General features: G+C 55.7%; 1 protein-coding gene across 1 annotated transcript in view; it reads right to left on the reverse strand.

Annotated features, from left to right (window-relative positions):
* Positions 1 to 155: 155 nt before the first annotated feature.
* POMGNT1 (protein O-linked mannose N-acetylglucosaminyltransferase 1 (beta 1,2-)) overlaps positions 156 to 12,331 on the reverse strand; it is a 16,756-nt gene continuing 4,580 nt past the window's right edge. Inside the window, exons 3-21 of the mRNA XM_009287319.2 lie at positions 11,808 to 11,923; positions 11,432 to 11,497; positions 10,882 to 10,995; positions 10,085 to 10,202; positions 9,686 to 9,784; positions 9,052 to 9,179; positions 8,380 to 8,450; positions 8,009 to 8,084; positions 6,465 to 6,548; positions 6,267 to 6,308; positions 5,997 to 6,055; positions 5,367 to 5,439; positions 4,936 to 5,064; positions 4,481 to 4,606; positions 4,261 to 4,325; positions 3,829 to 3,873; positions 3,515 to 3,650; positions 2,896 to 3,005; positions 156 to 2,598 (exon numbers count right to left, since the gene is read on the reverse strand). Coding sequence (XP_009285594.1) covers positions 2,496 to 2,598; positions 2,896 to 3,005; positions 3,515 to 3,650; positions 3,829 to 3,873; positions 4,261 to 4,325; positions 4,481 to 4,606; positions 4,936 to 5,064; positions 5,367 to 5,439; positions 5,997 to 6,055; positions 6,267 to 6,308; positions 6,465 to 6,548; positions 8,009 to 8,084; positions 8,380 to 8,450; positions 9,052 to 9,179; positions 9,686 to 9,784; positions 10,085 to 10,202; positions 10,882 to 10,995; positions 11,432 to 11,497; positions 11,808 to 11,923 — 1,760 coding nt within the window. The 3' untranslated portion in view covers positions 156 to 2,495. The remainder of the gene's footprint in view (positions 2,599 to 2,895; positions 3,006 to 3,514; positions 3,651 to 3,828; positions 3,874 to 4,260; positions 4,326 to 4,480; positions 4,607 to 4,935; positions 5,065 to 5,366; positions 5,440 to 5,996; positions 6,056 to 6,266; positions 6,309 to 6,464; positions 6,549 to 8,008; positions 8,085 to 8,379; positions 8,451 to 9,051; positions 9,180 to 9,685; positions 9,785 to 10,084; positions 10,203 to 10,881; positions 10,996 to 11,431; positions 11,498 to 11,807; positions 11,924 to 12,331) is intronic.

Consider the following 12,331-nt stretch of genomic DNA (forward strand, 5'->3'; position numbering starts at 1 on the left):
CCAGTCGGGTGGCCAGAGCCGGGGACCCCAGCCCTGGGCCATGCATGAGGCCAGCCATGAAACATATGAGGCTCAACAGCTTTGCAACATTTACTCTTGAAAAAAATAATCCGATTCAGAAAGCGGCAAGCCCTAGGGATGCCCATGCACCCAGCCCTGCCACCCAGCCACTACCGGAGCCTTGCTGGAGGAAGGAGGAGGGATGGAGAACAGCATCCAGCGGGCCCATCGTGGCAAATGGAGAGGGGGGAGCTTGAAGCCCACCAGTCAAGTCCTGCTGCCGCTGAGAACAGGGAGCCACAGCCCCCTGGTTGCTGCAGGGCAGGCAGCAGAGAGGGGAACTCATGTTTAGCTATTCCCTAGCCGTAGGACCACCTTCCCCAGCCCCAGCAGGAACGAGGAAGAAGCCAAGCCTGAGCCCCACCAGAGAAGAAGGGAAAGGGGGTACATTTAGTTTCAGGAAGAAGGGAAATGGGGCCTTGGGAACAGGGATGCCAAGGAAAGGGCACCACAGTGGAGACTTGTGGAAGTTTTTCCAAAGCAGGGTATGGGGAGGGAGCTGCTTTCCCTGGGAAGAAGCCCAGTCCCTTTCCCATCATGCTGAAAGGACTTGCTTTACCCCGAGGACCAGCAGAGAGAGGCCACCTACCCACTGGCTGCCAGAGCAGAGCCCCAGTGAAGGGCAGCACTGGGTGTGGCAGAGGAGGGCAGGGTTGAACCCAAGCCCGGTACTGCACCCTCTTGTTCCCCTCCTGCATCCGTTCCATCCCTGCTGCTGGGACAGGCATGCAAGGGACAGGGAGGGTCAGAGTCTCTACGGTCATGCTAGAGCTGCGCTGTGTCCACACAGGGCTTGTCTTGGCCAAAGAGGAGCAGATTTCCCAGGTTCACAACTATTAATTCCTACACTGGGCAAGGGAGGAAGGAGGGGAACATGGAGCCAGGGGGACAAGACACAAACCTCCCACAACTGCTCCCACGCAGGCTGGGGGCTGCTAGCTCTCCACGCTGCTTTCCTGCTATCCTCCCCTTCCCACAAGCAATAAATAAATAAGTTAGTGTAGTGTAGACCCTGACACTCATTTCACAGTGAGAAAATGAAGGGGAAGAGCCCCTGTGACCACAGGGAAAGGGCTGAGCAGCAAATCCTCCTCCCAAAGGCAAGCCAGAGCATAGCATCCCTGCTCAAGGCTGGGGGACCTGGGCAGAGAACAGCTCTCTCACTGCATGGATGAGACAGGGAGGTGCACTGAGCAAGGGGACCAGGACTGGCCCCAGTCAGGGGGCAACATTAGTACCGAGTGGCTGGTGGAGGGAGGGGGCCCTGGGGTCCTTCCTAAGGCATGGGAGGGGGGATAGCAACCCCCTCCCTCTCATTCTGCATGAGGGGTGTACCACAGCAGGAGAGCCAGGCTGCCCATCCCGGCTCAGCTCAGCTTCCCCACTAGTAACGTACCATGGTAAAGGTGGAGATTCAGGAGAACAAACTCCCTCTGCCTTCAGCAAGAGCTTGGGGTACCTGGCCAGGGAGGAGGGAGAGACAGGATACAGTACCACAGGCAAGGACCACACCAGAGCACAGCATCTCTCGCTCCAGAGGACCCCAGTCCATCCTGCCCCTGCAGCTGGGGGGATGCTTACTGGCTGCTCCCATCTCGCTCTGCAAGGCACTTTCCCCCCCTCTCCCACAACTTGAGGGGCAGGGCTGCTCCCCACAGAGAAGGTAGGTGAGGACGGTCTGAGTCACAGCACACAGCCCGGTCCACTTCCATCTACAGTCATCGCCAGCTCCCAGAACTGCAGAGAAAGGAAAGACCTGACTGCCCTCATGCTGGGTATGGGGTGTCTCCTACGTGTCCACAGCAAGTTCAGCTCCTCTTCAGTATTCCCTTTTGCCTATGAGCTGGACTGCACCAGTCGCTGCAGCCCAAGAAGCAAAGCCAGTGTGCGGGGAGATGTCCAACCCAGCATACAGTCTTCAAGGTGCATCCATTGTGCAGGAGATAGAAGAGATACTGGAAGATCCCCTCTTCACCACCACGTTCACCACTGGGCACGGAGCCAGCCAAGCCAGAGCTAATAAATAACACCCAGCTGGTAGACTGCAGGACTTGCACATGAGCATGCTGCCTTCTCAGGACTCGGGGGCCAAAATGGGAAGCAAAGGTGTTTCTGAAGGCCCCCTTCTAGGCCCCAGCTGAGCATCTCCTTCCTCCAGCCTTGCCCAGCCAGGGGGCAACGGGAGCAGCGTTAGTAAAGAGTCTGTTAAAAAAAAGAGTTCCTGGGATGGGGGGTGGCATATCTACAGGGAAGGACCCTGTCCTGTGCGAGGGAGACCACAATAGGGGGCTGGAGGGAGCCCGAGGTCTCATTTTGCAGCCTGAAATGGGAGTCCGTGTCCGGTCACCAGCCTCTGAGAGCTGCTGCCAACTCTGCCTCTGCACTGTGGAGGTCTCCATCTTCTCCCAGTCCCCCTTGTTTCCCAGCTGCCAGTCTCATGTCTGCTCTGCTGCAGCAACTGCTGGCACTGCCACCGCCCCCTCCTCCTTGGCGGGGGGCTCTATGTAGATCGGTGTCACCGATGAGGGCTTCTTGGACCTGCAGGTGAGGAGGCTGGATGGGAGCAGGCAGGGGTGGTGGTCCCTCTCAGGACCCCAACTCCCAGCAGCCCTGCCTGCCTCCCTGGCATGATCTCCTTCCCACTGGGACATCCTCCAGCCCTGGGCATATATCCTGTCCCCCCTCCCACCACAATGATTCAGAAGGGGGGTGGTATGCCCCAGGATTGGGCTGGGACAGAAGCGGATGATGCAGTGCCCTGGGCAGGGGACAGTGCCATGAGGATGCGGGGGGTGGGGTGGGGATTACCCAGGTTGCTGTGCCCCCGATACTCACGAGTAGGGGGAGGCAGGGACCCCCACCACGAGGAAGTGGTTCTTCTTGCGGAAGAGCCGCCACAGCCCCTTGTGGTTCCCGCGGACGTCCAGGTCCCAGATGTGGAGGCACTAGGATGGTGGGGAGGAAGGAATAGGCATCAGAGCCTGGGGAAAGACACCAGAGCTGGGCGTCCCCCGGCAAGGGAAAAGCCACCATCCCTGCCCCTCACCAAGACACAGCAGAGAGGGGACAGCACCTTGATTGGGGCAGTGCAGGGCAGCACCCCTCCAGCCACCATCAGTGAGAGAAGAGGGGGAACCCATTCCCACCCCTGCCTCAGGACAGGGGGTTTGACCATCACCTCCACGCAAGTGATGGAATCATCCAGACAAGCTCAGACCCTGGGGTCCCACACAGGGAGATCATAAGACTTATTTCCACTGAGCCAAGCATCTGCCCTGGATGACCCAGTGCCTTCTGCAAACATCAAAAACTTAAATACCACCCAAGGGCACCAAGAATCTATTTGCTGAGCTGCGTCCAAGGCCACGGACAAACCCAAGAACAACAGCCAGATGTTTCCCAGCAATGCAGAGATCAGTGCAGGGGTGAGGATGGGCCATGTCAGGGGCCTCACCTTGGCAAGCTGAGTCCAGGTGGTGAAATCTGCTTCCTGCTCCATCCTGATGAACATGACGTAGACCCTGCCCTCAGTGTCAGGCACAAAGGAATCCTCACAGGGGTTCTTGCTGTGGTCCAAGACCTCAGCCTCACTGTGGAAACAGAACAGGGAGTGAAAGGGGACCTCACTGCCTTCTTGTTCCCACTGCAGGGTATTTCAGACAGGCAAGTGGTGGCTGGGTCTGCCAGGGCCACCTCCACCCTTTCTTCTGTCCTGGTTGGTTCACCCAGCATGCCCTGTGGTCTCCCAACCTCCCTGCAGGCACTTACCCCAGGAGCCGATGGATTTCAGCCTCGTAGGCATCCTTCCTCAAGCTGTTAGAGGAGGAGAGAGCACAGAGATCAGGGCAGAGCCAGACAGTTTGATAAGCAGGGATCATCCCAAGATGATCCAAACTTAAGACTGCCCCAGCGTAATACAAAAAGGTAGGTTGGAGCCAATGAATGGGGAGCAGGGACTGCCACATATCCTGGAGGATGTGGCAGCAAAAATGTGATCTTTCAACATGTCCACCAAGAGCACAGGGTAGCTGAACCCAACCTCACAAAAACCACCGCAAGGATTACCCAGCGGAGGCCAGTGCGCTGGGGCTGGAGGTTATGGCTGTTGTTCCAGAAGGAAGGGAGACGTCCCCAGCACAAGGGGACAAGGGTCAGGTCAAGCAACTGTTTAATCCAGATCTCATTCTGACCAGCACTCACCTCTCCACATTTTTAAGCTGGACATTCGGAACTGTGTTGAACTTGTGCTTCTTGAAATAGGCTTCCTGGGGGGAAGAGAGAGAGGAGGGAAGCAAAATGGGGTTCAGTCAGGAGTCAGCAGTACTTGGAGGTCACCTCAAGCATCCCTGCTACCTGGAGAGGTGGCTGAGTCAGAGCTCAGCACCAGAACAGGGCTTGGGGGCTGAGGGAGGTCACTCACGTGAAAGTAGCCGTTCATGTTGAGCCCCACGATGCCGAAGTGGTAGGAGCGCGAGATGTCAGGGATGATGCACTCCCGCCCCTTCCGCTGCTCAGGCATCCGCATCCACATGTCCCAGTCCCAGAGCTGGGGAGGGGAAACTGCCACTCATACTCAAGTTTAGGGACATGATTTGGTAGCGTGGCCATCCAGGGACCTTTCTGGCTGCCCACACCAGCTCTAGCCCCTTTGGCCCCAGCCTGCCTGGGCTGTTCCAGCCAGCTCTATGGCTGGTTATGTGGTCCTCAAGTTACCATCTGTCCCAAATGCATTCTGCTTGGGCATCCTTCCCAGTGGAAGCTCAGGGAGAGCCAGCGCCCCTCCAAGGCTGTACCCACAGGGACTGGGTGATGATCAGGGACTGCTGATGGGCAGAGATGGGGATGCAGAAGACAGGGTCCCTCTAGGGTACTCACCTTCTCAGGGGTTGGCCACTTTGGCTCCAGTTCGTCCTTGTACAGGCTCTTCCGGAGCACCCAGCCCAGGCCTGGCATGGTCTCCACGCGGTACAGGAGCGAGGGGTCCTCAGCCGTGTGCTCATAGCCCTGTGATATTAATGGGAGCATTCAGCATCCTGAATGCACCCCTACCCTGCCAAAATAGGAGGCATTTTGCTCCATGGAGACTCCCAGCATGGGGAGCAGGGGACAGCCGCTGGGAAGCACACAGCAGGGACAGGATGGTGGTTTGCAGGGGCACTTCTGAACAGTTCAGGGCTGGGGAGACAGACCCACCCAGGATGATGGTGGGGGGACATCCCGCTTTACAGACAGAACTTGGACCCCAGCCTGACATGGGAACAACACAGGGCAGAGGTGTCCCTACTCCACCATCCTCCCTGACCCACCTGGTCATTCCAAGCCGAGACGCAGTACAGGCTCTCATCCTCCTCCAAAAGGTGTATTGACTGGCTCAGAAAGCTGAGGAAAGAGTTGTCCCGGCCCTGGTCAAACATCCTTTGCCCAGGCAAACCAAGGCAAATTCTCCACAAAGGGACAAGCCACCCTCAACTGCTGGGACTGTCTAACCCATCTCTTGGGCTGAGACGGCTGATGTTGGCGTCAGATCGGGGGAGGAGCACCCAAATAAGCTAAGCTGCATCTCACCATGGGGAGAGGACAATATTGTCTCCTGCTCCATCAGAGTCCCTCCTCCTTATGAAAGAATTGGAGCCCTGGTAGATGCTGTCCCTGTCCTCTTGCCATGGGGCAGTTCTAACCATGTGTGTACAGAACTGATCAGTGTCCCCAAAAAGCAAACCAGAAAGAGATCCCAGACCTCAAAGTCACCCTGCACTGAGAGCCAGTACAGTGGACTCAAGACCCTCCGCAGAGCTCAGTTATGGCTGCTGCCTGGGGACTGTTCAGCCTTGGATAGGTGAGCTACAGCATGGCAGGGATCTGGCCTCTCCTGAGCAGCCAGAGAGCTTCTCGGAAATGCCCCACCCAAACAGGAGCTCAGGCACCCACAGCTTTACCTGAAGAAGTCAACAGAAATGTCAAGGTCTTCCTCCAGAACCACAGCAAATTTAGCATCCTGTAGGACAAGGAGAAATGTCACGATAGGACCAGGACAGAGCAGAGACACAGAGCAGGCGTCTCCTGCCTGTGCTGTTCCCTGCCCTGCCCGACCAATTCCAGCTCCCATGAGATGGGGGTCACAGATGCCACTCTCCCAGGAAAACCCTGTGCTGTCTTGCTCCCACGGGTGAGCAGCTAGACAGGGCGCAGGCAGAGGTCTCACTCACTGGGAACAGGTTGAAGGTTGCAGTCAGGCTGGCTTTGTAGTGCTACAAGGAAAGATAGATCATTACCTGTGTTAGCATCAACCTCTGGACCACAGGGAGGGGTAGCCTGGCACAGACGCGGGGCTAAGCCTGCCTCCCTCAAATGCTATCCCAGGACCCAGGAAATAACTCTCCCAGGATTTGGGAAAGGTCTCTCACCTGGGAAACTCTGGCATTTTTAATGCTGATAGGAGTGTGCTGGATTCCTGAGAGGCCAAACAGCTCCACGACATCCATTGGCTCCTGCAATGAAAAGGTACAAAGGTCATCAAATGTGTGGGTCTGGATACATTCTCCCCACTCTCTGACAGTGTCAGGTCCCTGGGACAACAAGAATATGACTATGGGATCCCCTGCATGTGGCTGTCCTCTTGGGGGCAAGCAAGGCTCAAAATGATGCTGTGCTGTTGATGCTGCAGCAAGGAACTCGCCAAACCCTCTTGGCCCTTCAGCCTTTAGGTATCACCATAAGTTTCTCAGCCCTGCTACTTTGCAGACCCGAAGTTGTATCCAAGAATATCTCAGAAGCCCAAATCCCCAGTCCCCCATGGACAGTGCAGAAAGAAAACAGGTATAGCCAGGAACACCTACTAGCTGCTTAATGTCAAGACCACAATCAACTTCATTTTCTCTCACAGTTGCCAAGAAAGAGACCTCTCTGACCAAGCACGTCCGCACTGGGGTCAGAAGTAATCCATCTTTGGGCTGACATACCTCTGCCCCAAGAAGGCCCCACCAAGGCCTTCTCCATCCCCTTACTGGCCATCCCACCTCCTAGCCACAAAAGAGAGAAGGAGCTCCCATTGCACCAACTGTTCCTCCTTTCCCTGGTATCCACCACGGCAGCACGAGCATCCAGGCTGCCCCCTCATAGCCGAGGGATGCTGCTCCAGTTGCCATGGCAATAGATGCTGCTATCTTTAACCACTCTGATGTGCTGCAGTAAGAGCCTGCATAAATACACCAGCTCCCCCAGCCCCACAACCTGGCAGTGATGGGGGAGGCCTGCAAGGGAATGAGCTTATTCCCTTCCCCACCTCCATCACAAGGCAACCAGACAATACCTCATGGGCTCCTGCAGAGATGAGGGCTAGAAAGCTCCTGAGACCTACTAGGATGCCAAAGGCCTGTCCCAAAGCGCATCCCACTGCCAGAGAGCCAGGGCTTGCAGTGGGATCCTCTAGGGCTTCATAAGGTTTTGCTGACGGGAAGGTCTTTGCCCTTTAAAGGACCAGCTCTCCTCTTACTTGGCCACAGCTTTCATGAGCCTTGCGAAAACAGATCGTTTTGGGTCTCTTCACCTCTTACTGAGAGTGGATCTGCCAGGCACAGCTGGACTGGTTAGTTCCGCTTCATGCAAGGGAGCTGGACAGACAGTGTTACACCCAGGCTGGCGATACTCAAACAAGAAAGGGGGATGGGAAGAGCCCAGCATGACCACCTCATACCTGCACACCAGCCTCTTTCTGACATAGGGATGTAAAATCTGGGCTTTGGGAAAGGCCAAGGCAGCTTTATCCACACCCATGGCTTGGCTAAGCTGACTGACTTTGCATAGGAGCGGGTGAGGAGCAGTGTGACCCACAGCAGGAGGAAGGGTGAAGGGGCTCGTAGCCTGCCACCCACCAAGGATGGCCAGCACCACATACTCTTGTCTGGGGGACCGAGGACCTGGCTATAGGGACCTCTGGGAGTGCTCTCACCTCATAGTACCCATCGATGAAGACTATGATCATCTGCGGATTGACACCCTGAGCCGACAGCAAGGAGCGCAGCATCCTGAGGAGAGATTGAGGGGCCTGAGTGCACAGCCCCAGTGGGCCCAGGCCGCTCAGCAGAGGGGTATGGATCCCTTGGGGTGGGGGAAAGGGTACATGGTGAGGGAACAGGACCTACTGCCCTTGGGCTCTTCCCTTTCCCATGGCCAAGGACCCTGGAATCTGTCCAAGCGGGTCTGTCCACCTGCAACCCCAGGAGGTGGCTGGATCCTGCCAGCAGGACGAAGGGGAGGGCTTGGGCCACGTCTGGTCTTGTGGCACAGAGCACAGAAGCCCTGTCCCCTGGAAGTGCTTACCTGTACAGGTAGTTGGGGCGGTTCCCTGCAATAACAGCTACAGGCACATCGAAGACTTTATTGTCCTTAAGCTGGAAGAGAAAAATGTGTGAGTGGGGCTGGGGGAGGCCATGCCAACCTAAACGATTCTATGCCACTGAGAGCAGGATCCAAGGGGTAGGGATGGGCCCTGCTGTTAAACAGCGGAGCTGCATAGTCCTACCCCTTGGCTCAGGACCACACCAACCAACTAGGACGCCACTCAGCACTGCTGGAGACCCTGCCAGCTTTCCCCTTCCACCCCACCTCAGACCCAGCTCCCAAATCCCAACTTGCATCCACCTGGAGACCTTTGTCCAAACCCTTCAGCACTGTGCCAGGGACAGCCCAAAGGCCACGATAGCTGCTCCATCTCCAAATGTACAGGCTCTGCTGCTTATACCAATGTCCCTAGAGCCATGGTAACCTGGCAGCTCAGGGCAGACATAGGGCAAGGGAACTCCCCTTTCCTAGCATGACCTGACCACATGTATTCACCTTACCTTTGCTGGGGTTAAGAGCTTGCCCAGGGGCAGTTTTCACCACTCAGCTGGAGCTTAAGGACAGGGCTCTGCATCTAAACTGCAAACACACCTGGTCCAGCCCAGCCCTCCCTCCTGGAGCCTTCCCTGAATACTCTGCCCCTGCACTCACAGGATCAGGGTTGAACTCAATGGGTGTGGGATCTTTGCAGCTGCAGACGCTGCCGTAACCTTCTACTTTGCTGCAGAACCTTTTCCGGCGGCGATTCAGCTCTGTGTCGGGCCAACGGCACTCAGCATCTGGAGGCACCAAGGAGAATAAAGACCGCTCATCCCCATGGCCTCACCTTGTGTGCTCCAGGCTGCACTGCCACATGGACGGCTCTCCCTGGGCTCAGCCATCACCAAGCCAGTCCTTATTACTATGAACAAGCAACACTTCCGGATGCCAGATACAACACAGGAGCCATTCAGAAGCCGTCCCCACCATACGGCCTCTCTGAGCAGCAATGGGCCATCAGTCAGAAGAGACTGGACCAGGCCTGGTTTGGAGGTGACAAATGGCCAGACCATGTCCCCACTTCCCCGTCCTCACCTTTCTCAACAACCATGCCTGGAATTGCCATGGAAGCAGGAAGAAGGGAAGCTGGCCCCTTTTTAAAATTACCATCCCCATCTCAAACAGCCTTAAATCCATCCTGGGATGTTGCTAACAGACCCACGGCTTTTGACTCAAAAACACCAAGAGCAGCAGGCAGACACGTCTCAGAGATACCTCGCACCGCAGAACGGATCTTACTTCCTACCTTCCACGGATGTCAGATGAACTTCTGTCTTCAGCAGTACAGGGTCACCCCATGTCGAGAGGGCAGGCGACTTGGCGTGCTTCTCCCCGTATACTTCCCCTGGAGCAGGGACACAGGGTCAGGACTGTCTGGAAGGGCCCGTCCCCGCTGTGTCAAGGCATGACCAGGGGCTGTAGCTAAGGATGGCAGCTTGGCACCTTTTCCCCATTGGCCTCTGGCAAGCTGCTGAAAGGACATGCTCTGCCTCCATCCCCTCCCTCACCCCCAGGAATGGAGTTGCCTGCTCTCCGACTTGTTCCCTGCTCATACAGCATGTTGGGAATGGGCTGGGTTTGTCTTCACCTGGCTTCTCCCCAAAAAAGGGGCCATGAACCCTCTCCCGGCCTGTGCTAGACTCACCTCCCTTCTTCCCCACAAATGTCCACATGTCTCTCCAGCTCAGGAATGGTGCAACTTGGCTCCCCAGGCTTTTCAGGACATTCTTGGCTGTGTCTTTGAGGTGAAAAGAGCCTTCATCCTGGAACAAAACACAACCCTGCAGCTGAGATCTGGCTCCCGATGTAGACAAGGAAAGCCTCCTGTCAATACCAAAGTAGTACAGGGCCCACTCCTACCTTTGAACCAGCTGAGCCAGACACCTTCAAGAGCAGGTTCCTAGAGTCTCTGTGCCACTAAACCTGCTGGTGGCTTCACCATGACCCACAGGGAGGTCAGAGGAGTCACAGACTCCTGTTTCCTCGAGACCAAATTGTTCTCAAGCAGAGCTGTGTGTTCAGCAACACTTCACACAGCTAAACCCGAAACCTTGAAGAAGGACAGTGCTGCTCGCACAGCAGCCCAGAACCAACACAGTCCACAGTGCCCCCCCCAAAGCCTGGAACTGGGACCCAGAAGGGTCCCACCACATCCTGATATTTCCTCACGTCCATTCTCCACCTAACCTCTTGTTTATTGCTGCAGGCTCTGACACATCTGCTTTTTGCTCTCCTGACCTTGCTGGGCACACAGCAGTATCTGTAGTAACAATGGGGAGCGAGAGGACAAGGGAGGTGATTCAGCCAGGGAGGCATAGCCCAGTGGGGTTGTGACATTTCGCCCTGAGAATGCCTGATGACATTTAGGAGGCAACTGCCCAGATGAGCCTTAGGGCGTCCTGACTCAAGGTGACTTTTTCTTTTGACGCTAAGGACACATACCTTAATGGTGAAGATCAGGATCCGGCCCCGGGCAACCATGTTGAGGAAAAGTACCATGGCTTCATCTTCATGGGGAGAATAGGTGTCAAAGACCCTCTTGGCCATCACATGACCCTGTTGGTATTCAAATGTCAGATGCATCTTAAATGCTATATGGCCAGGACATGCAGAATTATGGAAATCTGTCCTGGAGGCCTCAGTCCGTGAACAACATGAGTTACTTTTCTGGTATGCCAGGGAGTTAGTCCCCAGGCAAATTCAGCCCTTGGGCCTTCACACATGACATGAACTGCACCGAGGTCCATGCGACAGCATTACCCGACCTCACAACTCCTCTCCTGCCTGCTCCCCAAGGACAGCTAGGCAAACACAAGAGAAACACTGCAGGGACCCTCTGGGTGACCATGTCATGCTCTGGAAACTACAGGCAAACAAGCATTCGGGGTCTTCTCTCCTGGCTGCCCTTTGCCTCATACACCCAACAGTTAAAGAACAAGGACAAACACTGCCCAGCAAGACAGACAAATGCAAACATGCAGGGATGCTTTACCGTCGCCTGATTTAAGACGATGACATGGATCCCTCTTCCCTGCTCCCGAGCCTCATCTTCCAGGACCTGCAAGGGGAGAACTGATGAGAACCATAAGCCAAGACCTCTTATTCCCTGCCCATTCAGCAGAGCAGAGCCCCCAAACAAGCGGCAAATCTCTCTCCTGTGACATTTTGGCTTTGCTCATGGCAGTGATGGATGCCAGAGTAGAAGACAATGCGGGACCACACCTCCACAGTCCTGTAGGCAGAAGGGGGATGAACTCCTGACCTTCTTGCCAGCCACCGAAGTGCTCTCACCACCCGCTGCTTGAGGCTTCACCCATTCAGCTCCATCCATCCTCTGATCACAGGGACAGCCAGCACCCATCACTTACCGTTGTCCCATCCACAGCCACGTAGACCTTCGACCGGCTGGAGTACACCTCGACATCCAAGACCTTCTTGTTGCTCACAGGGTGCCTTGGAACCTCCACATTCAGCATTTCATCATCTACAGGGGAGAAATGCCCAGTCTCAACCAGCCAAGACACCTCTGGCTTGTCCCTGCTCAGTGCTAGCCCAGCCAAGCCTCCAGAAGATCATGCCCATCACGTATCACAGAATCACAGAATCGTTCAGGTTGGAAAAGACCTTTAAGATCATCCAGTTCAACCGTTAACCTAGCACTGCCAAGTCCACCACAAAACCATGTCCCTAAGCACCACATCTACACCTCTTTTAAACACCTCCAGGGATGCTGAATCAACCACTGCCCTGGGCAGCCTGTTCCAATGCTTGACAACCCTTTCGGCGAAGACAGTTTTCCTAATATCCAAACTAATCCTCCCCAGCGCTACTTGAGGCCATTTCCTCTCGTCCTATCGCTTGTTACTTGGGAGAAGAGACCAACACCCACCTC

Source organism: Aptenodytes forsteri, unplaced genomic scaffold (assembly GCF_000699145.1).
Source record: "Aptenodytes forsteri isolate BGI_AS27 unplaced genomic scaffold, ASM69914v1 Scaffold119, whole genome shotgun sequence".
Lineage (NCBI taxonomy): Eukaryota > Metazoa > Chordata > Aves > Sphenisciformes > Spheniscidae > Aptenodytes > Aptenodytes forsteri.